Here is a 21407-nt window from a genome sequence, read left to right as displayed (position 1 = left end):
CAGGTGTTCTCCTGCAGCCTGGGCAGCTCCCTGAATTCCCTCAGACCCTGTTCCAGGAGCCTTCTCACCGTGCTCCTTTAAGTCCTGGTCTGGCCCAGCTCCCAGAATCTGCAGTGTGGGCTGGCCCCCACCACCAGCCCAGGGGGCTCAGGACCCTCACACTCAATAAAACCCAAAGAACTGGCCTGGGGGCACTGAGCCATCAGCTCCCACCCCTGGAGTGCCTCTCCCACCCCCCCACCACGGTGAATATTGCTAGAGTACAGGCAGCTCCTCCCTGCCGAGGCAAGGCAGCTGTGGAGCTGCTCAGAAGTGATTGCTATCAGATGAAAGGAAATCTGAGCACTGTTCTCTGAGAAATGAAACCTTTGTAGGGTTAAGATCACCTACAGCTATGGCTGAGCCTCCTGGGGTGGGAGCTGGAAGCAGGGGGGTAGTGGAGAGCAGAGCAGGGGCTGGCAGCTGGGAAGAGCAGCAGTGGGAAATGGGAGCCCTCCCTGCTGGCTGGGGGAGGCTTCTGCTCTGATGAATTCTCAGTCAGGTGGACACCTCCTCTCCCTGGCAGCGAGGGGGGAGCCAGCAGGGCTGGGAGTGGGTTCATGCTGGGCTGGCAGCACTCACAGAAGCAGGGGACAGCCATGCAGGGCACCGCTGGCTCTGGCAGCTGAAAGGCTGGTGAGGATGGCACTGCCACTGCCAGGAACCCGCCCTGCTCCTCGTGGAAGGATGGCTCAGGCAAGACAACGACACACACGTCATGGTGGGAGCTGTCAGTGCAAAGGTTGTGGCTTGTTGTTAGTCTGTGAATATCAGAAAGTGGTGAGGTGCCACACCAGAGATGGGGGAAAGTCCTAAAGTGCCAATACAGGGATCTGTACTGTACAGCAGCAGAAGAACAGAGACAGAGAAATTACAGAGGAAAGAGGAACTCAACTCCCAGACACCAGCTGCCCTCAGAATCCCCCCAGTTTGTGCCACCACAAGCAGAGAGGGCTCCAAATGCCCAGAGGTGCCACAGCCTGGTGTCACCTCCCCCTTTTCCAGTTCAGAGGTCACACTGCTGAGAGCAGGACAAGCACTCCAGGGCGTGTTTCTCCACAGCTCCCAGTTGCAGATAATCCCGGAGCTCCTGTTGAGAACTGGGTGATGTTCCAGCCAAGCCCCCGGGGCATCCTCCCCAGTCAGGGCTGCTTTGTGGCAGAGAGGTGAAGCAGGTCAGACAGGTGATAGTGCAAGTATTGCTCAACACAGCCTTGAGTATCTGATACTACAGGTTGGACAGAGGGAGCAAGAAGTGAGTTATCAATTTATGAGCACAGCTGAACACCACAGGTCGAGACCACTGTGACTCTAAGATGAGCCACCACAAATCACCTCTCCCACTCCATGCTGGAGGAAGACGTGAGTCAGCAGGAAAAAAGTCTGTCCCTCCCTCCCTCCTTAAACCCAAACAGCACTGGGTGGTTTCTCAGCAGGAAAGAAGCTCCTGTTCTGAGCACTGCTCCAGAGCAGGATGCTGGGAGCTTTCATCTACCTGATGTCACCTGCATTGCTCATCTACCCCAGGGAATCTCACCTCAGCTTTATTGTGGAATTTGGGTGTGCATGAATCACTCAGGGGCACCTTGAGTCACATCAGGAAGCAGCCACAGAGGCCTTTCACCAGCAGACTCAGCTCACATGAGACAGGAGGGCACAGGCAGGACAGGAAAGGGCTTTGAACATGCTGTAAAGGTGAGAAGCTCACCCTCAGCAAAGGCCACACCACACTGCTTCCAGCCACGACCTCAAAACACCATCACAAACAACCCCTGACCCAGGAAATCCCTCTGGAGAGAACCACGAGGCCAACTTGGCTGAGCCACCACAAACAGCAATAACCTTAAAAACAACTTTTCTGCCCTGTTGATTTATACCCCAGAGAGCCCTTTCCAGGGGAGAGAAGGAGGTGGCACAGTCCTGAGGCACTGATGCTGGTGCAAAATGACAGCCTCCCCAGGGAGCTTGCCTGCCTCCAGGACATGGTTTTGGAGGGGTGCAGGTCTCACAGCAAGTCTCAGCAGGGTCTAAGCCATGCTGGGGAACCCCAGGCTGTACACAGAAACTTCCCAAGCTCAGAAGGAAGATCACATTCACCTCCAAAGCTGCCTCACATTATCACCATAAACAGAAGTTAAAAAAAACCCAACAAACCAAAGAACAGATCAGCTCTTGTATGATGGCAGCTGCTCTCACCCCATAATCGGCATTAAAAAGAATTAAAACCAAGATTAGCTTTCCTAGAAAGACTTTTCTTACTTAGAAGTACCCTTGGGAGCTGCTAGTGCCACATGGCACTGGGCAGAGCAGCCCAGGCCCAGTGTCACCTAGGAGACTCCAGGAGGAAGCGCTGTGCCCGGGCACAAAGCTTTGGGCACTGCCAGGAATGACCTGGGAATGTCACCACGTTGGTGGTACCTCCTTTATGGCACAGAAGCTTTGAAAGGAAAAGTTCTCAGTACCCAGGCTCAGAGAGCAGCAGTTCTGCCCCATCCAGAGCCACCAAGGAGCCCTGGGAGAGGTAGTCAGGACACGACAATGGCTCAGCCAGGAGCAGCAGGCAGAAATGCCAGCCCTGTTTTACCACAAAGCACAAATGCCAACTCCCCAACAAAATAAAATAAAATAAAATAAACTATTATGGATAAAACATAGAATCCAGTACATTCATCCCCAATCTTTCCTGAGCACTTGTACCTCACCAGCCTGTGGTACAGCCTGCTGTCTCACAGCGTGGCTCCAGCTCAATCACATCATTTCCCCACCACAAAAAGCACCTAAAAAGAGGACCCTCACCCTCTTTCAGCTCCCTTTTGCCTTCAAAAAGCCACCCCCGACCTCACAGGCTCTGAGGATTCCCAGGCTCCCTGCAGCCTGAGGATTCCCAGGCTCCCTCCACACCCAGCAAGTCGGAGGTGACAAATGAACAAGGCACAGTGCTCTACATTCGCAGCGGCCGGCGCCTCGGGCTCACCAGCCTTAGGACTGCTTCCACCTTCCTGATTTTAACAAAGCTGGGAGACACTGGGAAAGCCTTTCTGGAGAGAACCACGTGTGCCTCCACCGTGCTCCCACTCACCCAGGGATGACCTATCCTGGGAAGTGCCCAGAAACTCAGTGCAGGAAGGGACGCCATGCTCTGTGGCTGTGCACAGACCTGTGAGCTGCCACCCTGCCAGGGGGCTCTGAGCTACACTCCCGTGACAGTCACATCAGTGGGTACAAAACTTCACTTTACACCTCTGGTCACAGCCCTGGCTCCATGAAGGGACTGACAGTGCTCAGGGTTCTGGCAGAGGCGTGGAGGACACTGTGCTATACGGGGGGCTGCACACTAGTCAGTATTGATCCCCAAGATAGCCCACCTCCCCTCATGCCATAACCCCCCGGGATGCTGCCGTGATCCACTCTAACAGTGCCCCTTCTAACATTTACAGAGTGCCTGATGGTTTATGTGATGGAACACCTACGCTTTTGGCTACAGGGAACACCCAGAAATGCACTCCCACAGACAGGATTTCTGCAGAGCAGAGCCACCAACACCTCGGCCCCTTCCCGATGTGTGAGAGCTACTGCAGACAGCGGCAATGTCAAGCACGGATGAGCTCTGTCAGACTCCCAGCACGCGGGCACGCGGCCTGTGCAAGGCTAGATTTTGTACAAAAAGCTGGGAACATAGTCAAATCTGAGCAGGGGGTTGCCCCCCTGCCCCGGTTCCTGAATGTAGTGCAGCTTCAGCAGCTCGGCCAAGTACTGCACGATTTTGACATCTTCATTGGCGAGGCCCAGCTGAAGCTTTAGGAAGTTCATCCTGCGACTCACAACGGATTCCTCCGGCTCCCTTTCGCTGATGGGAAGGTGCAAATGATGGCAGAAGGTGAAGAGGAAGGCTTTAGAGCACAGCTGGGTGAGGATGCTTTGGACGTGCATGTAGTAGGTGCTGCCGCGCTTGATCTGCGTGCGGTGGTCGGCCAGCCGGGCCACCACGGTGCCCTTGTAGAGGGGACAGCGCAGGGTCTTGCTGTCGGCGTCCAGGATGCTCAGGTAGCGGCTGTACCGGCTCAGGGCGTGCAGCACGTTCACCCCGGCAGGGGACACTGCCCTGCAACAGCAACAGACAGGTCAGGGCTGCAGGGCAGGCACAGTGAAGCAGCAGGGTGTGTTCGTGCCCTGCATGAGCTGGTGCAAGACCACTGTGGGTGAATAAAGCCTGGCGCGGCTAAATTGGCTCTCCAGACTGCCAGATCTCAAAGAAACCTCGATTCCCTGGATTCCCACGTGCCCTGATCTGGACTGTGCATGCTGCAGCATAAACCACCACACTTGAGGTCAGCTCCCTCCCTCAGTGACACGCAGAGGGACTCATAGCACACCTCTGGTGAACAGACACATCTCACAGCAGCTGGGAGCCTCCCGATGTGACTCAGAAACCCAAAGCAGTCTCCCCTTTCCCCAGCTCCACATTCCCCCCAAATCCCTTTGGGAGGGAGCTGCTCTGAGGTGGTCGAAGCCCTGAGTGGAGCAGAAGCTTCTGAATTTCCTAAAAGGGAGAACCACCCTGAACCCACAACATTCCGTGGCTGAGCCTGGCTATTTGTCACTCAGGTGCAAATCCACAGCTCACAAGGATACAATTACCCACCAAGCTTAACCTGATGCTATTGAAATGCAAATCAGCAGCCCACGCAAACCCTTCAGCTCCTCCATGCTTTGTGCTGACAGCTGCTGGGCTGACATACAGCTCCCAGCCTCAAACTGGGAGCCTCAACTGGTGTAGAGGCTGCCCCAGTGCCCAGGCAGCACCTGGACATAGGAAACACAGGATCCTTACTGGAATGAATAGCTCAGCCTCTAAATTCCTTCCCAGAGCTCTCCTACAAATGGTTTGTGGAGAGCACCCACATTAAACTGAACACTTAATTAACATTCCACGGAGGAGAGCTAAAATGACTGACACATGTTACAGGCAGTTCTTAAATAGAGATTTCTGTTTATAAAAATGGCATCTAACCACAAACACTGAGCAACGAGTAAACACTTGGGGTTTTTAAAAACCTCCCTGACAGACAGAGAGCTTGTGAGCAGCTGTAGGCAGAGCTGTCATCCTGCCTCACAAGCATGGAAATGAGAGCAAACTCACAGTTTTGGATAATTTCACCATCCACATCCCCCAGCAATACAATACCCTGCAGCTCAGAAAGGAGGTTTCTGTGTTTTAATTTTCCTGCTGTTTACAAACACTCCTGCAGGAGCTGTTCCAGCCTGGCTCTCAGCACTGTCTGCCACTCTGACTCATGTTTTCCACACTGGTGACAGCAATGGCCATTCCCTGCCATACCTGCACCCAAGGCACAGAACACATCCTGGAACACACAAAAAAATTCTTTTCATCAACAAGGGCAGGGCCCTTGAGCAGAGCAAACACTCCTTGCTAATATGAGCTAACCTGTGAAGCCACAGCTCAGGACTGGGTGTTGGGAAGGGGCACTTGTTTTTGGGACAGTTCTCTCCCTAAGGAGAGGTTTCCTACAATCCCAACACTGCTCCTGCACAGCTCCAGGGACCTTTCTTCCTCACCAGCACAGACTGAGGGGCTGAACTCCAATTCTGACCTACAGATCTCATCACTTCTTCAATAGGCTCCCCTCCAGCACTGGACCATTTACCCTAAAATTCCAGCTAAAAATGTGAGAAGAGCTCCAGTAGGAGATGGCAAAGCATATAAGAGACTCCAGGAACATTTGTATCAGATCACCCAGGAACCCAGCAGGACTCAGGTGTTTGCTCTCTGCTTTGCCAGGCAAAAACTTCCTGGCCAAGTAAACTCACCTGAGGCAGGCAGCAAGTGCCCAGCAGATGTTTTAAACATTAACTGGATAGATACAGAGATAAGTCTACTCCTTTTCTAAAATAAATCCCACCAGCAGAAATTCGTGGCAGCTACATTGGTAATTAAGAGACCTTCCCTGCACACCCACTGCCCCTCCGAGATGAAGTTCTTACCACACACTTCAACCCTACTAAACCAAACACATCCTTGCAATTACCTCTGCAGTCCAATCAACTTCCACTTCTGGAAATCCACCAAGTGCAGAGCGGAGGTGACCCAGTGCTTGACGGGCTTGGCGTACACGCCACAGTTGGGCACGAAGATGGAGAGCGCCGTCACGAGCTTCCTGACCATGGCCTCGTCCTCTCCCAGCACGACCAGGGTCCTCCCGCTGAGCAGGGAGAAGATGGCGGGGTGGGCAAAGGGGTACTGGCGGATGAAGCGCAGCGCGTTCTGCCCGGCCCTCTTCCTGTGCCTGTCCCCGGCGGCGCAGGCCGGGCGCGCGGGGGACGGGGTCCTGTCGGAGCACGTGGAGGCAGCGCTGCTCATGTAGCTGGTGGAGTCCGAGCACTCGTCCAGGCTGCTCTTACTCACCTCCCTGCTGCCCGTCAGGTAGCGAGAGTCGAGCTCGTAGGGCAGCAGCCCCCCCGAGAGGGGGTCGTGGCAGGGGAAGCCCCCGCGCAGCCCCTGCTCGGCCGGGCGGTGGTAGGGCTGCGGGGGGATCCGCACCACGCCGTCCTCCTCGCACGCCTTCTGCCCCAGCTCGCCCAGGGGCTCCAGGAAGTTGGGGCTCTCCTTCCCGATGCAACAGGCGGCGTCCACCTGCACCAAGCTTTCCTGCTTTGAGACGTCGCCCTGGGTGGGTGGGTTGGCTCTGGGGGCGAAGCGAAGGCCGCCCTCGTCGTCATCCGCGTGGGGCTCCTCGTTAATGGCACTTGGGTAGCTCGCCTTGAAGTCCTCGGGGATGAGGGACTCGGAGGGGCACGTGCTGAGCACCTCGATGCTGTCCTCGCTGACCGTGCGCCGGCTGCCCACCTTGCTGCGGCCCGCCTGGGGGCTGGGCATGACGGGCAGGCTGGCCTGGCTCTCGGATTTCGTCAGCCCAGAGCCCGACTTCTCCGTTCCCAGCACCTCGATGCTCTCCCCGCTGCTGATGCTGCCCTTGATATCTGCGTCCAGGTAGTCCAGGTTCTCCTGGGGCTCAGACACCACGGACTCAGACATTTTGGGTTCTTCAGAGTCATCCATTTCCTGCTCCATCTTGATGGGCACACATTCCACGCTGGATTTGTAGGAGCCCAGGCTGATGATCACTTTGGGAGCAAGGGACTCTTCCGAGCACTTTTCATCTATGGCATCTTGGCCGAGCCCCTGGCAGCCTCTGTACTGTTTTTCAGGAGGTTTTTCATCCAGGAAAGACACGTCCTCAAAGAGGAAGTTGGTGACACTCTGCTGCTTGAGGAGAGCCCGGCTGATCTGCTCTGTCAGGAGGTAACACACATCCCCTCGGAAAGTCCTCTCGATATGGTGCAACTGGTCAAGGGTCTGGGTGAAAAAATAAACATCACAGAGCTCCTCCAGCGTCTTCAGCTTCTTGTCAAAGCACTTGGCAGACTTGGCTTTGATGAGTTTGGGGGTGTAGGATGGCACGTGGGTGTAGGGGTGAGTTTCACCGGGCTCAGAGGCAGTCGGGTCCTGATCGCTGCCCATGTCAGCCCGCTCCAGGGCACACTCTGGCTCGTAGGGGTGGAATTCAGAGTCCCTCAGCTTCCTGTAGGGATAGGACCGGATCTGCCTCAGCAGGTCTTGGTGCTCGATGATCGACTTCTCCACGCTGGCCAGCTCGTTGGCCTTCTCAATGGCCTGGGTTGTGTAGTACCCCTTGTCGTTGGCTTTCTTCTGCTGCTCAGTCTCGTTGTGCAGGACGGTCCTGGTGTAGTCGAGATCTTTCAGTTTCTTTTCCAGTTCGTTGGCAAACGCTTTCCGGTTCCCCGTCTTCAGGCATTCGGAGGCTTTGGAGAACTCGGCGGAAAGTTCCTGAAACTGCTGCATGATTTTGTGCTCGTCAGCAGAAATGTAGGCCATGCAGAAGGGCCTCACAAAGCCCCTGGCCTCCAGGTCGTACAGGGTCAGGTGGTGCACGTAGGCAAAGGCGCCTTCCTTGGAGTCCCCCAGCACCACCTTGGAATCCTCCACAAAGTTCAGCTTGGGGTAGGCAGAGCCGGGAGGGTGCCCCACGAAGGACGCCTGGTAATCCACAGACATGATCCGCAGGGAGAAATAATTGAGGTCGAAGGTGCCCGACACTTTGGCGTCATCGGGGATGGTCAGGAGGGGCTGGGGCCCCACTTGCTCCGAGAACTCGGAGATGAGGATGAAGTCCCGGGTGAACTTGGAGCCGGCGACCTTGGCCCAGGGGTTGGCGCCCTGGCCGGCGAAGGGGAACAGCGGCACCGAGTACTCCTCGGGCAGGGGCGGCTCGCGGTACAGATCATCCTCCAGCTCCTCCTCCCTGGTGAAGGCCACCACGTCAGGGGCGCTGATCATATTTCCCGCAGGACGGGACCGACATGGAGCAGCGACGCGCCCCCGGTCCCCCCGCCACCGCCGGGCCCCGCGGGAGGCGCCGGCGCAGCCCCGGCCCGGCCCCGCCGCTGCCGCAGCCCCGCGCTCCCCTCACGCCGCCGCCATGGCCGGAGCCGCCGCCTCCTCACGGCCCCGCAGCCATCTTGGAGTCACATGACGCGCGGCCTCTGACCCCGCCGGCAGGAAGGAAGGGACGCCACCGCCTCCTCCTCCTCCTCTTCCTCAGCTGGAGTTGTTTATTTTTACCGTCGTCACCTTTTGTCGTTACCGACTCTGGGACGGGCCCAGCGGCGGCGGGAAAGGGGGAAAACCGAGACGGAGCGGCGGCGGGAGGGGCGCCGCGGAGCATCTCGGGAGTTGTAGTTCCGTGGCGCCGCCGCGGCTGCGCTCTGCGGCAGGACGTGACGGGGAGGGAGAGCGACAGCGGAGCGCGGGAGCGCTGGGAGGTGAGCGGGGAGCGGGGGAGAAAAGGGCGAAAAGAACGGGAAAGGTCTGCCCTGGGTAGGGGACAGCCCGAGGGGGGATCGGGGATTACAAGGGGGCTGAGCTGCCCTGGATAAGGGACAGCCCGAGGGGGATCTGGGGTGGCAAAGGGACACGCCGAGGGGGGATCAGGGATGGCGGGAGGGCTGCGCTGCCCCAGGTAAGGGACAGCCTGAGGGGGGATCTGGAATTGCGAGGGGACAGCCTGAGGTGGGGAATCAGGGGTGATGAGGGGGCTGCGCTGTCCCGGGTAAGGGACAGTCCGAGGGAGGATATGGGGTGGCAAAGGGACAGACTGAGGAGGGATCGGGGTGATGGAGGGGCTGAGCTGCCCTGAGTAAGGGACAGCCCGAGGGGGATCTGGGATGGCAAAGGGACAGACTGAGGGGGGATCTGGGATGGCGAGGGGGCTGCGCTGCCCCGGGTAAGGGACAGCCCGAGGGGGATCTGGGGTGACAAAGGGACACCCCGAGGGGGGATCAGGGTGATGAGGGGGCTGAGCTGCCCTGGGTAAGGGACAGCCTGAGGGGGGATCAGGGATGGCAAAGGGACACCCCGAGGGGGGATCAGGGTGATGAGGGGGCTGAGCTGCCCTGGGTAAGGGACAGCCCGAGGGGGGATTTGGGATGGCGAGGGGGCTGTACTACCCTGGGTAAGGGACAGCCCGAGGGGGATCAGGGTGGTGGGAGGATTGTGCTGCCCCAGCCATGGGGAGAAGGCAGCCCCAGCCCCAGCAGGGGAGCACAGGACCGAGGGACAGGCTGCGGGACGCCCCGACAGCCGTGCCTGCAGCGGGGTGACACCTTCTCCATCACCAGGGGCTGCCCTGAGCCCCCCGGGGCGGCCGAGCGGTGACAGCGGCGATCTCTCGACCTCTCCATCCCCGCAGCACGCAGCCTCGGGAGGCGGAGCAGCAGCGGCAGCAGCAGCAGCAGCAGCAGCAGCAGCAGCAGCATGCCCCGGCCTTGCCTCCTGCGATGAACCTCTCCGTGCGGCTGCTGCCCGGGGCCAGGATGCTGCCCCAGCCCTGGCGCGGCTTCTCGCGGGCCGCGGAGGACGCGGCGCTGCAGAGGATCCGCAAGGTGCTCTGCGTGGCCGAGAAGAACGACGCCGCCCGGGGCATCGCCGAGCTGCTCTCCAACAGGAGGATGCGGCGGGTAGGAACGGCCCGCCCACACGCCGTGCTGCTCCCTGGGGCACCGCGACGGGGCTGGGGAGGGTCTGTGTGTCTGTGTGCGTGTGTGGCAGCTCCAGAGCTTGGCATGGCCACGTCAGCACACTTGGCTCTGGTTTTGTCCCTGAACACACACACTTGGCTCTGGTTTTGTCCCTGAACACACGAGGGCACAAGAATGTTCTGTGGACAAACATCTCTTGCCCAAATGTGTTTGGGAGTTTCAGGTCCTTGTGGGTTAAATCCAGTGGGAGCTCTGCTCCCTCTGCCTTCCCGTGGTGAGGGCTCCCTGGTCCTTCCTGGATTAGCAGTGTAATACACAGGCTTCAGAAACTGACACCATCCCTTGGTGTGCATTTCCCTGTCTAAAAGCACCAATTCTGCAGCATCAGCAAGTGTCAGGGGTTTACTGGAGGCCACCAAATGAAGCAAAAACAGGCTGTGGTTCGGAGAAGAAAAATTCAAATATTTCTACTCTCTGCTGCTGTGGTAACAGTTTGCATAATCACTTCCTGTTTCCAAACTAAGGAATTTCCAAACTAAGGTGCCACTAGACCAGAATCAGTCACTGAGGTTGCAGAAGACCTCTGGGATTGCCAAGTCCAACCCATGATCCCCACCTTGGCAGCCACACCACAGCACTGAGTGCCACATCCAGTTGCTCCTTGAACACCTCCAGGGGTGGTGACTCCACCACTTCCCTGGGCACTTGCAGTGCTTGATAACCCTTTCCATGAAGAAATTCTTCCTGATGTCCAGCCTGACCCTTCCCTGGGACAGCCTGAGGCTGTTGCCTCTCACCTTGTCACCTGGGAGAAGAGGCTGAGCCCCACATGGCTCCCTTTATTTGAATAAGAGGTGTTATTGAGAACCTGGGTGCTGACAGTCCCAATCAAGACCTCATCCTGCTTCTGTAAAAAAACCCAGCAAATACACAATCTAGAAACTTCCATGAGTCCCAGTTAGGTGGGAGGAAGCCTTGGGGACACTGCTTGTCACTTGGAACAAGATAGGAGATTCTAAACACTGGCCAGCCTCATTAAATAAATCAGTTGCTCATTATTCATGGGGAGATAACCCTGGAAGCACCTTCAGGAATGGTTTAAAATCCTCTTACCTTGGAAATCACCATTTCAGTGCCTCCATAAATGGTACAGGAGATTTCCATCCCCTTGCTGAAATTCCCATTAGCTCCAGTAGCTGGTTTTGCTTTGCCACGTGCCTCTTGTGCTCCATCCCAGTGTGGACTAAGTGGGGCAGGATGGATTTGTTTCCTGTTAAAAAATTTAATTTTAAAAAAATTAAGAATTTGTGTCATGTGAAAAGCCAGAAACCCAGGAATTCTCCTTTTCTTTCCAGCGAGAAGGGTTTTCCAAGTTCAACAAAATCTATGAATACGACTACCAGATGTTTGGCCAGGTAAGAGTTTTCTCTCAATCTGCTGCTGGATTAATGAAGTACAAATGCTAATTAATAAAAGCCATTTGTCAGGAGTTACAAAACACAGCTCCAGCCATTGAGATGTTCTGCCCAAAGATGAGAAAAAGTCAGATGTTGTTTTCTTGGCTCCACCACCTGTTTTATTGCTCTAAATATTTTAACTTGCTGGTTTTAGGTCAGTCAAAAATACTTTACTGTTTAGAATTGGGAGCTTCCTACAAAAATTGAGGATAAGGCCATGGAGAGAGCTTGTTCTGATGTATTAATTTTGGTTGCTCCATCCCTGGAAGGTTTCCAGGCCAGGCTGGACAGGGCTTGGAGCAGCCTGGGACAGTGGAAGGTGTCCCTGCCATGGCAGGTGTGGCATGGATGGGCTTTAAGGTCCCTCCCAACCCAAACCATTCTGGGATTAACAGGAGAAAGGTGTCACTGACCATTTAAATTGAGAGCCAAAGGGAGATTTGGGGGCTGTGGGTAGTTTTTGGTGAGTGCTGGGCACTAATTTCCTTGCTGTGTCTCTTGCAGAACGTTACCATGGTGATGACATCCGTGTCAGGACATTTACTGGCTCATGATTTTATCATGCCATTTCGCAAATGGTTGGTACCTCGTGGCCCTGGCAGGAAGGGGCAGGGCTCTGTCACCTGGCCCTCACAGGAGGGGCCTGTCACCTCCTCTTCTCCTCCTTGACACTGCAAGCTCAAAGACAAAGGGGCAGGGAGTGATTCTGTCTCAGAGCAGGGTGATGTGTTCCAAATTTTACAGAAAATAGCCAAGTTATTGCTTCAAATTCCTGTCTTCAGAGTGCTAAAACCCCCTGAAGACATAATACTGGTTAAAATACATCAAGGCAGACACAGGGAATTAAACTGACTCCAAAATGGGATGGTTTTGTGTTCTTTGTTCAGCTAGGAACTGTTCTGGGAAGCAAGGTGCTTTCTCTGCCTTACCTCCTTTTGTACTCTGGGCTTCACATAGGAGAAGCTGCTTGTTGCCTTCCAGATTTGCTGTTTTCTCTGGCTGGTTTTCATTCTGTTGCTTTTAAATGTTACTCAGCATTCCATATGAACTCTCTGTTGTCAGAAACAAGGCCTGTAATAAAATACATTAATTCCAGTACTTAGAGAGCACCAGGTAGTGTCTCACAAACAGTGTTTTAGTTTATGTGGTGCACACACACGTTTCTCCTCTGTTTTCCAGGCACAGCTGCAACCCTTTAGCTCTTTTTGATGCTGAAATTGAGAAGTATTGCCCTGAAAATTACCTGGATATCAAGGTACATCATGGTTAAGACTTTGAGCTCAGCGGTTGGTTCAGCAAATCTTGTCCCAGACAGAAGGATGATCTTACTTTTGCCCGTGACATCCAAATTTCTGCAGTTTAGGAGATTCCTCCTACATTTCTTAGGACTGTATATGCTGTTCATTTGTGGCACTAAAACTCTTGCACATGTACAAGTAGTGCAGTGAAGGAGCAGCTAAAAATAGAAATGTTTTTTTCCAGCAAGGTGGAATTGATGATTGTGACTCAGTTTTACAGAAAAAGACATTTTTAGAAAACAGATTGTGGTACAACCTGCTCCAAGCCAAACTTTTTAACAGAATTAGATGTAAATAAATGACTCAATTCTTTTAAAAGCTGCCTGATCTCTCGAGACACACAATTACAAAATATTATTGCAACAACCCATCTCCATGGATACACATTGCATTTTGTGTTCAGTGAGTCATTCTGAAATAAAATGACAGCGCCAGTGGCCTGGAATGTTCTCCCTGAGTTGTTTTTCTCCTCTCAGAGAACCCTTGAACGAGAAATCCAGCAGTGCCAAGCCCTGGTGATCTGGACTGACTGCGATCGAGAAGGAGAGAACATTGGCTTTGAGATCATCCACGTGTGCAAAGCTGGTGTGTAGAGCATCTTCATCACCATTAATTAATTAATTTAACAACTCCTTTAGCAGAGGCAAATTCTCAATTTTTATGTGTCCAGGTTAAATGCTGACTAATTCTAATAAACATGTGGCTGTGATAGAAATGCACCCAGCTGTTGGAATGCTGTAGAATCAGTTGACAGCGCGCTCTCTCAATAGCTGTGTATTAGTTGCTCCTTTCTGTTGGTGTTTGAGTCCCTCTGATTTCTCCTGTGTGTGTGTCTGGCAGTGAAGCCAAACCTGCAGGTTTTCCGAGCGCGCTTCTCCGAGATCACACCGCACGCTGTCAGAGCAGCCTGTGAGAACCTCACCCAGCCCGACCAGAAAACCAGCGATGCCGTCGACGTCAGGCAGGAGCTGGACCTCAGGATAGGCACGTAAACCTCAACACAAGGCAGAAATGCCCTCTGTAGTCTCATAAACCTGATTTTTAGAGCAGATGTGACTAAAAGACATCTTGTGTTTTACTGGAAGTGTGCTCTTTGAATCAGAGCATCATCAGCTCCCAAGACCGAGTCCAGCCAGTGACTGATCCCCTCCTGGTAAACCAGACCAGAGCACTGGATACCAGTTGTTTGTTGAACATCTCCAGGGATGGTGACTCTACCACCTCCATGGGCAGTCCATTCCAATGTTTAAAGGCCTCTTCTGTGAAGAAATTCCTCCTTGAAGCAAATATTAATGTTATAGCTCATGCAGCACTGACAAGCTTCTTCAACTGAGTATTAAACAGAGTAAAATTAATGCTCAGAATATTAAAAATATCTGAAGTACTGTGATTATCACTCAGCCTTGTTGTATTCATTTGTGGTGCCCATTCTGTTTCCTCAGGTGCTGCCTTCACCAGATTCCAGACTCTGAGGCTGCGGAAGATCTTCCCTGATATTTTAGCAGATCAGCTGATCAGCTATGGCAGCTGCCAGTTCCCAACACTGGGATTTGTAGTTGAACGCTTCAAAGCCATCCAGGCATTTGTTCCTGAAGCCTTCTACAAAATTAAAGGTATGTTTGGGGAAACACAGTCCTGGGCTCCATCTTTGAGGGTTTGATGTGCATAAAAAGGAAAAACGTTGGAGCAACTGACACAAAAACGCTCCAGAGATTATTTTATGTTCCTCTGCCACAACCAGTTAGCAGAGCTGGAAGGTTTCCAAGTTCCTTTGTGGTATTTCCATTTTGTGGCTCCTCCATCAGCCAGCTCTGTTGTCCCTCACAGTGACCCACGACCATGAGGACGGCAGTGTGGTCTTCAACTGGAAGAGGAACCGGCTCTTCAATCACACAGCGTGCCTGGTCCTTTACCAGATGTGTATGGAGGTAGAAAAGCTTGTAAATAGCTGCAGAATCCAGATTCAGCCAAACAGTCCCTGTATCTGTCTTGCTCAAGACTTTGAAAGAGCAGTTTGTGTAAACTCCTAAAGGATATGTGGGTTTTGCTTACTCTGTTTAGGATCCGGTAGCGACTGTTGTTGATGTTGTGAGCAAGCCAAAGAGCAAATGGAGGCCCCTGCCCCTGGACACTGTGGTATGTTTGAACTCTGGGATGGGTTTTTCTGAAAAGAGCTTTGAACAGATGTTTTACTCACTGCTTTGAATTATCCACTAATACTTTTGGGTTTTCTGGCTCTTCCAATGAAGGAACTGGAAAAATTGGCTTCCCGCAAACTGAAAATAAATGCAAAGGAAACAATGACAATAGCAGAAAAACTCTATACCAAAGGGTAAGAAAGCAAGACTTGGCTTAGTAAACTTAATTCTTCTACAACTAAATGGCCTTTTGTTCAAAATGGGAAGCATCTTGGAGCAACTCTCAAAGTGCTCTGCTGTCTTTCTTCCTAAGGTTCATTAGTTACCCTCGAACCGAGACCAACATTTTCCCCAAGGAGCTGAACCTCTCTGCCTTGGTAGAACAGCAAACACAGGACCCAAACTGGGGAGGGTTTGCACAGAGGATTTTGGATCAGGGTGGGCCAACCCCTCGGAGTGGAACCAAATCTGATCAGGCTCACCCTCCCATTCACCCCACAAAATACGCCAGCAACCTGCAGGTGGGTGTAACCAGAGGGAACTGGATGGGTTGTGCTTCTTGATAAATAAAGATAAAATCTTAACGTGGTCATTAGCACAAAATCCTCATCTAAGATCCCCCTGATTTTGTGATGTCTTGTTAACCTGGGAGGACACTCACCTTTCTCACTGTTTGATCTCAGGGCAATGAGCAGAGACTCTACGAATTCATTGTGCGCCACTTCTTGGCTTGCTGCTCTCAAGATGCCAAAGGACAGGAAACAACTGTGGAGATCGACATTGCCAGGGAGCAATTCATTGCTCAAGGACTCATGATCCTGGCCAGAAATTACCTGGAAGTGTATCCTTATGACAAGTGGAGTGATAAGGTAATCCCCTTGAGTAACACAAGTGGGAGAGGCTAAAGTAGCACTTCACTGCCAACTTCAGACCTCTCTGCACAACATCTTTTGACCATTTCTGGCTGTTTGACTCAGAGCCTTTGTCCTGAGTGAATGGACCAGGAAGCATTTTCAAAGAGACTCTCCTTCCCTTCAGGTTATCCCTCTGTATCAGAAAGGATCTCGCTTTCAGCCCACCACAGTGGAGATGGTGGATGGGGAAACCAGCCCTCCCTTGCTCCTCACAGAAGCAGATCTCATTGCTCTCATGGAGAAACACGGCATTGGTCAGTACTGGGCAGCGTGGCCTCTTGCTCTTGGCAGAGGGAATTCTCCCCAGGGAATTCTCCAAATGTTGCTGCAGATAAGAAATGACTTAAATGTGCAGAAAAAAAGAGATATAAAGGGCAAAGTCCAAACATCCTCAGGAGCCTGCAGAGTGCCTCCAGTACCCAAGGAGGTGGGAAATTTTGGGTTCAGGGTGTGCCACCAGCACCTCACTGGCCTCAGTGCCAGCAGGGCACAAAGGCAGTGCTGCTCCTCACCATAAGTTGTGTCCTTGTCCCTGGGCATAGGGGAAATAACTTCTTGGCTCCTGATTTGACTGACCTCTCTCTGCTTCCAGGCACTGATGCCACCCACGCCGAGCACATCGAGACGATCAAGACGCGGATGTACGTGGGGCTGACGGCAGATCAGCGCTTCCTGCCCGGCCAGCTGGGCATGGGGCTGGTGGAAGGTGAGGAGACAGCCCTCACAAAGATGGCAAAGTCCTTACTGGCTCCTTCCTTTCACTTACCATTCCACATATTCCTCAGGATATGATTCCATGGGCTATGAGATGTCCAAGCCTGACCTTCGAGCTGAGCTGGAGGCTGATCTGAAACTGATCTGTGAGGGGAAGAAAGACAAATCTGTAGTGTTGCAGCAGCAGGTCCAGAAGTACAAGCAAGTCTTCATTGAAGCTGTGGCCAGAGCCAACAAGTGAGTACTGTCTTTGTCCTCTTCCTTTTGCTTTGTTTTGCTGGGAGGTGCTGGCTGCTCTTCTGGGGCTCAGTCTGGAGTGGGGGATCCTTTCACACCATTTCCCTAAAGCTCTGCCCCCTATGTTGTGATATTTGTGTGGGAAAAGATGACTCAATGCCTGGCATACTGTCAGGAGATCCTCCCAGCTAAGGGTTTAAACCAGGATGAGCAGTTCAGATTAAATTTGGGGATGGCAACATGCACAGACCTCTGATGCTGTACCCACACTTTTCCTGCTCCAGAAATGTGTGCTGAGTCAATGTGCTCGTGGAGGAGCTCAGAGGGGCTGTGTGGGGGGCAGCAGGCTCTGAGTCACTGATTGCTCTTTGCAGAGACACACAGGATGCTCTGCTGGTTTCTTTACAGGTTGGACCAGGCCCTGGCTCAGTATTTGGGAGAAGCTGCAGAAGTTCCAGAGCAGGAGGAGGTGTACCCAGCAACGCCCCTTTCTGTTCGGAAATGTCCCCAGTGCAACAGTGACATGGTGCTGAAGACCAGGAAGAATGGCGGGTTGGTGACCTTCCCTCTTGTAGCCTCCTGTGTTAGTTTGTGTTTCTCCAGGCTTTCATTTACCTCCTTTGGTAAAAGCTTGGAAACCTTGGGCTGCAGCTTGCTGACTCCACCAGCTACATGAGCTGTGTGGACTCAGCTGAATCTCTTCTCAAGTAGATATTTCCCCTGTAAAATTGCAGTTTTGACAATTTCTGATGGCTGAGAAGACATGAGAAAGAATCCCCAATTGTCTTGAGTTTGCCTCTTCCTTATCCAGTGCCTTTGTCCCTCGGCAGGTTCTACCTCAGCTGCATGGGCTATCCAACCTGCAGAACTGCAGTCTGGTTCCCTGATTTCGTGGTGGATGTGACCAGGGACGAGAGCATCTGTGATGTGTGTAAACCCCATCCAGTTCACAGGTAGGTCATGCCAGTTGTCCCTTGTTGGACATTGGGGCAGAGACTTCCAAGGGCTAAGCTGGGCACCCATTTTCCATTCCAGTCTTGGAAAGCTGGAGTAACACTTGGCTTGGGGATGAAAAGAAGAGGGGTTGGGGAAACTGGCCTCCATATAGCAGAGTCAAAACAATAAATAAAAGTCCAAGTATAAATTGAGGTCTGTTGATGAGAATCTGGCAGACTTTGACTCTTGCTTTCCTTGCAGACTGAAGTTTAAATTCAAGAAGGGCAGCGTTCCCCCTGTGATGCCCCTGGAGTTCGTTGGCTGCATTGGAGGCTGTGATGAGATGCTGAAAGAGCTTTTGGACCTCAAGTACTCACACAGATCATCCCAACCTGCACCATCCAGCACCCAGCCAGGGCATCACCTGCAGGCCAACCACTCCCTGAACAGAACCAGCAGTGAGACCAGGCAAGCCAGGGGGACCTCAAACGTGGCACGGGGACACCTGCTCTCCATCAACTCCTCCAGGACCCCCAGGGCTGCTCCTGCAGCTGCCCCAGACGATGGCAATGCCGTGGTGTGCAACTGTGGGAGCGAGGCGCTGCTGCTGACCGTGCGCAAGGACGGCCCCAACAAGGGCCGCCAGTTCTACAAGTGCAGCTCCAGCACCTGCAACTTCTTCCTCTGGGCTGACGAGCAGCCACAGGACAGAGGCAGCTCCACGCTGCTCCAGCCCGCTGCTGGAAGAACCCCAGCGGGATTCCAGCACGCAGGAGGAGGGAGAGAGCCCTTGGGCAGCAGCAGCAGCTCGGACGCTGGCGGGGGCGCGCTGTGCAGGTGCGAGCAGCCCGCGGTGACGCGCACCGTGCAGAAGGACGGGCCCAACAAGGGCAGGCAGTTCCACACCTGCCCCAAGCCCCGGGAGCAGCAGTGCGGCTTCTTCCAGTGGGCAGATGAGAACGTGGCACCAGGTACGGCCGGGCTGGGGGCACACACCAGGGCTGCAGGCTCTCCTGAGCTGAGCAAAACAAGGAGCTGCTGGAGGAGGTCCAGTGGAGGCCACAGAGATGGTGGGAGACTGAAGCATCTCTCTGACTGAGGGAGCTGGGCCTGTTTAGTCTAGAGAAGAAAAGACTGAGAGAGGATCTCATTAATGCATGTAAATATCTCAGGGAAGGATGGTGCCAGGCTTTTTTTGGTGGTGCCCAGTGACAGGATGAGGAGCAATGGCCAGAAACTAAAACACAAGAAGTTTGACCTCAGCACGAGGAAGAACTTCTTTACATTAAAGGTGGCAGAGCTCTGGAACAGCTGCCCAGGGAGGTGATAGTGTCCCTCTCTGGAGACATTGAAACCCACCTGGCATGCCGGGGAAACTGTGCTGCTCCCTCTGCCCTGGTTAAGGGGTAAAGGGAAAGGACAAGTCATTCTGGAGCTTTGATCAGAGATGAAACTGTGTGGAAAGATGCTGAAAACAAAAATAATGACAAAACAAGGATGCAAAAGAGAGAGAACTGACAAAGAGGGACATAACCAGGTACAGAGGGGAAGATGTGGTCTGTAAGAGATCCTCTTCCTCCTCAGACATTTGGGCCTAAAGGGGTAAAAATCAAGTTTTCAAAACTACTTAAACCCCAAGTTCTTCTCTGCCATGTTTTGTTTCTGCTTCAGCTGCAGACCAGAGCATGCAAACAGGCAGATCAGCTTGTCCTGTGTTATTCCCACATGGCTCTAATGCTGCAAGATAAATGGGAAAAATGAAAAGAACATTTCACAGTTCAGACAAGTCTGAAGCAAGTGCAGGTCCAGGAATAATCTAGAATCTTTGATCTATTTTGAATTTACCTTGTGTTTCTCACCTATTTATGTTTTCAATGATCCTTAAATTCAAGTTGTTTATCTCTAGGCCCTTCTGGAGATGACTCTCTGAACCACTTTGGCAGCAATGGATACTCCAGAGGGTTGGGAAGCAAGGCCAAGAGACCAGGCAACCTCTCCTCAGCATCTTCTGCCAAGAAGCCACGGACCTGCAGCATCTGCCACCAGCCTGGGCACACAAGGAAAACCTGTCCTCAGAACCACTGAGCTGGGATGGACCTCAGGGCCTGCAAGGGTTGGGAACTCTGCAGAGCCATGAGGAACTGGACTTTGGGAAGAAGTCCCTTGAGAGTTTTTTGGAGGGGCTGGTTGCAGGCTGCTCCTGCCAAGGGATGCCATTTGTTTCAGCAAGGGTTCAACCAGCTTGGAAAAGTGGTTCCACTATCAGGTTTTGTTTCCAGCTGCTCTTCTGCTGAGCAGTTTGGGAAAGTCTGAACATTTCAATAAGCACTTGGAAGCTGAGTCTGTGGAGAAAACTGCACTGCATCATCCCCCTGCACCATCCTGGTGTTCCTGGCCTCTCCGTGCAGGGAAGAGCTGGATCAGGGCACCAGGACAGACACCAGGGCCAAGCTCTGCTCAGTCCCTGGCTTTCCACAGTGTGGAATTTAAGTTCCCTTCTCAGTTGATGTTACCTGAGCAACATTCCCCATTTCTGTCACCCTTACCTGGCTTGTCCCTGCCAGTGAAGGAGGGTCAGGTGCAGAGGAGCTGGATCTGGTGCTTGCCCTGGGAGGAGCTCAGCTGCAGTGCTCAGGAAGAGCCCTCATTTTAGATGGTTCCTGAATTTGAAGGCAAGTTCTTCCTCAAACTTTGAGACATGCCTTTGTGATGCTGCTAGCTGATGAAAGTTATTTTTGTCAAACTAATGAGTTTCTTATTAAAATATTATTTAAATTTTAAATTTGATGCAGTGACACTTTAGCTTTCCCTAATTATTTCTTCCTACATAAAATAGTGAAGCTTCTACTGTAAAAGCATCCAGCCAAATCTTGCTCTTTCCAATCACTGGAACAATAGAGGAGCTTTCTTGGCAGAAACTCCCACAGCAATTTAGAAGTGAGCTACAAAGAGATGGGAAAAAGTTTTTATCTCACCAGCTGCATCTGCTGACCTGGGACAGACAGAGCTGGCTGAGATGAAGAGAAGCTCTGTTTTCCTGTTCTGAGTTCAGAATGAACTCCCTGGGAAGCCAGGCTGCCTCTTCCCTCTCTGTTGGGGCTTCCTGTGTCCATCAAAGGAGGGAGTCTGCAGGATTCCTGTGTGCTGTGCTGCCAGGAGCTCCAGTGCTGCTCAGGATCCTGCACAGAGCAGTTCCTGGGGTCAGCACGGAGGGGATGGGCTGGAGCACTTGGAGGGCAGCTGGAAGCAGAGCCCACAGCAGCACAGGTCTGAAAGAGAGCCTGAAACCCTGCAGCAGTCCACTGCTATCAGGCCTAAATCCATGCAGAAAGTCAGGAGAATTCGGGTTGCATTTCCCTGTAGCCCTCACTCCCACCATCAACAGCCGTGGCCTAAAAATACCCACCCTGGGCTAAAAAAACAGCATGACAAGGCTTGGGAATGCAGTCACTGAGCCAGGGCAGGGCAGCAGCCACCTTGGAATGGCAACAGCAGTGGGAAGCAGCTGTGCAGCACACGGGGAGCAGCTTAAACCCTGCTGGTGGATCAGCCAGGACCAGCTTTAGGAGTCTCAGCCGAGCCCTGTCAGTGGTACAA

At 53.0% G+C, this 21407-nt stretch overlaps 2 protein-coding genes across 4 annotated transcripts; one reads left to right on the top strand and one right to left on the bottom strand.

Moving 5' to 3' along the window:
• Positions 1-768: 768 nt before the first annotated feature.
• SMCR8 (SMCR8-C9orf72 complex subunit) lies at positions 769-8565 on the bottom strand. The gene is made up of 2 exons (XM_064390422.1): positions 6087-8565; positions 769-4141 (listed from the first exon to the last, which is right to left on the bottom strand). The coding sequence occupies exons 1-2, from the start codon at positions 8414-8416 to the stop codon at positions 3688-3690; spliced, it is 2784 nt and encodes a 927-aa protein (XP_064246492.1). The 5' UTR covers positions 8417-8565; the 3' UTR covers positions 769-3687.
• Positions 8566-8770: 205 nt separating this feature from the next.
• Positions 8771-20592, top strand: TOP3A (DNA topoisomerase III alpha). Of its 3 annotated transcripts, none has more exons than XM_064390419.1 (20): positions 8771-8901; positions 9757-10095; positions 11472-11531; positions 12078-12151; positions 12753-12828; positions 13348-13456; positions 13712-13855; positions 14314-14484; positions 14699-14799; positions 14933-15007; positions 15121-15203; positions 15323-15530; positions 15693-15878; positions 16048-16177; positions 16516-16629; positions 16709-16874; positions 17283-17426; positions 17705-17827; positions 18072-18781; positions 19717-20592. In XM_064390419.1, the coding sequence occupies exons 2-20, from the start codon at positions 9916-9918 to the stop codon at positions 19893-19895; spliced, it is 3033 nt and encodes a 1010-aa protein (XP_064246489.1). In that variant the 5' UTR covers positions 8771-8901; positions 9757-9915; the 3' UTR covers positions 19896-20592. The 3 variants fall into 3 exon arrangements, with proteins under 3 accessions (XP_064246489.1, XP_064246491.1, XP_064246490.1); XM_064390420.1 differs by having other exon boundaries at positions 8779-8901; positions 9828-10095; XM_064390421.1 differs by lacking the exon at positions 13712-13855.
• The last annotated feature ends 815 nt before the right edge of the window (positions 20593-21407 follow it).

This window comes from Passer domesticus, chromosome 15 (assembly GCF_036417665.1).
Source record: "Passer domesticus isolate bPasDom1 chromosome 15, bPasDom1.hap1, whole genome shotgun sequence".
Classification (NCBI taxonomy): Eukaryota; Metazoa; Chordata; class Aves; order Passeriformes; family Passeridae; genus Passer; species Passer domesticus.
This window is presented reverse-complemented; position numbering and strand designations above follow the sequence as displayed.

Excerpts from the sequence above, each read along its gene's own strand:
- SMCR8 (XM_064390422.1), bottom strand. The coding sequence starts at position 8,416 with ATGATCAGCGCCCCTGACGTGGTGGCCTTCACCAGGGAGGAGGAGCTG. Across the intron at positions 4,142-6,086 it reads AAGTTGATTGGACTGCAGAG|GGCAGTGTCCCCTGCCGGGG; the intron begins GTAATTGCAAGG and ends TTGCTGTTGCAG.
- TOP3A (XM_064390419.1), top strand. The coding sequence starts at position 9,916 with ATGAACCTCTCCGTGCGGCTGCTGCCCGGGGCCAGGATGCTGCCCCAG. Across the intron at positions 12,829-13,347 it reads AAAATTACCTGGATATCAAG|AGAACCCTTGAACGAGAAAT; the intron begins GTACATCATGGT and ends TTCTCCTCTCAG. Across the intron at positions 16,630-16,708 it reads GGGCATGGGGCTGGTGGAAG|GATATGATTCCATGGGCTAT; the intron begins GTGAGGAGACAG and ends CATATTCCTCAG.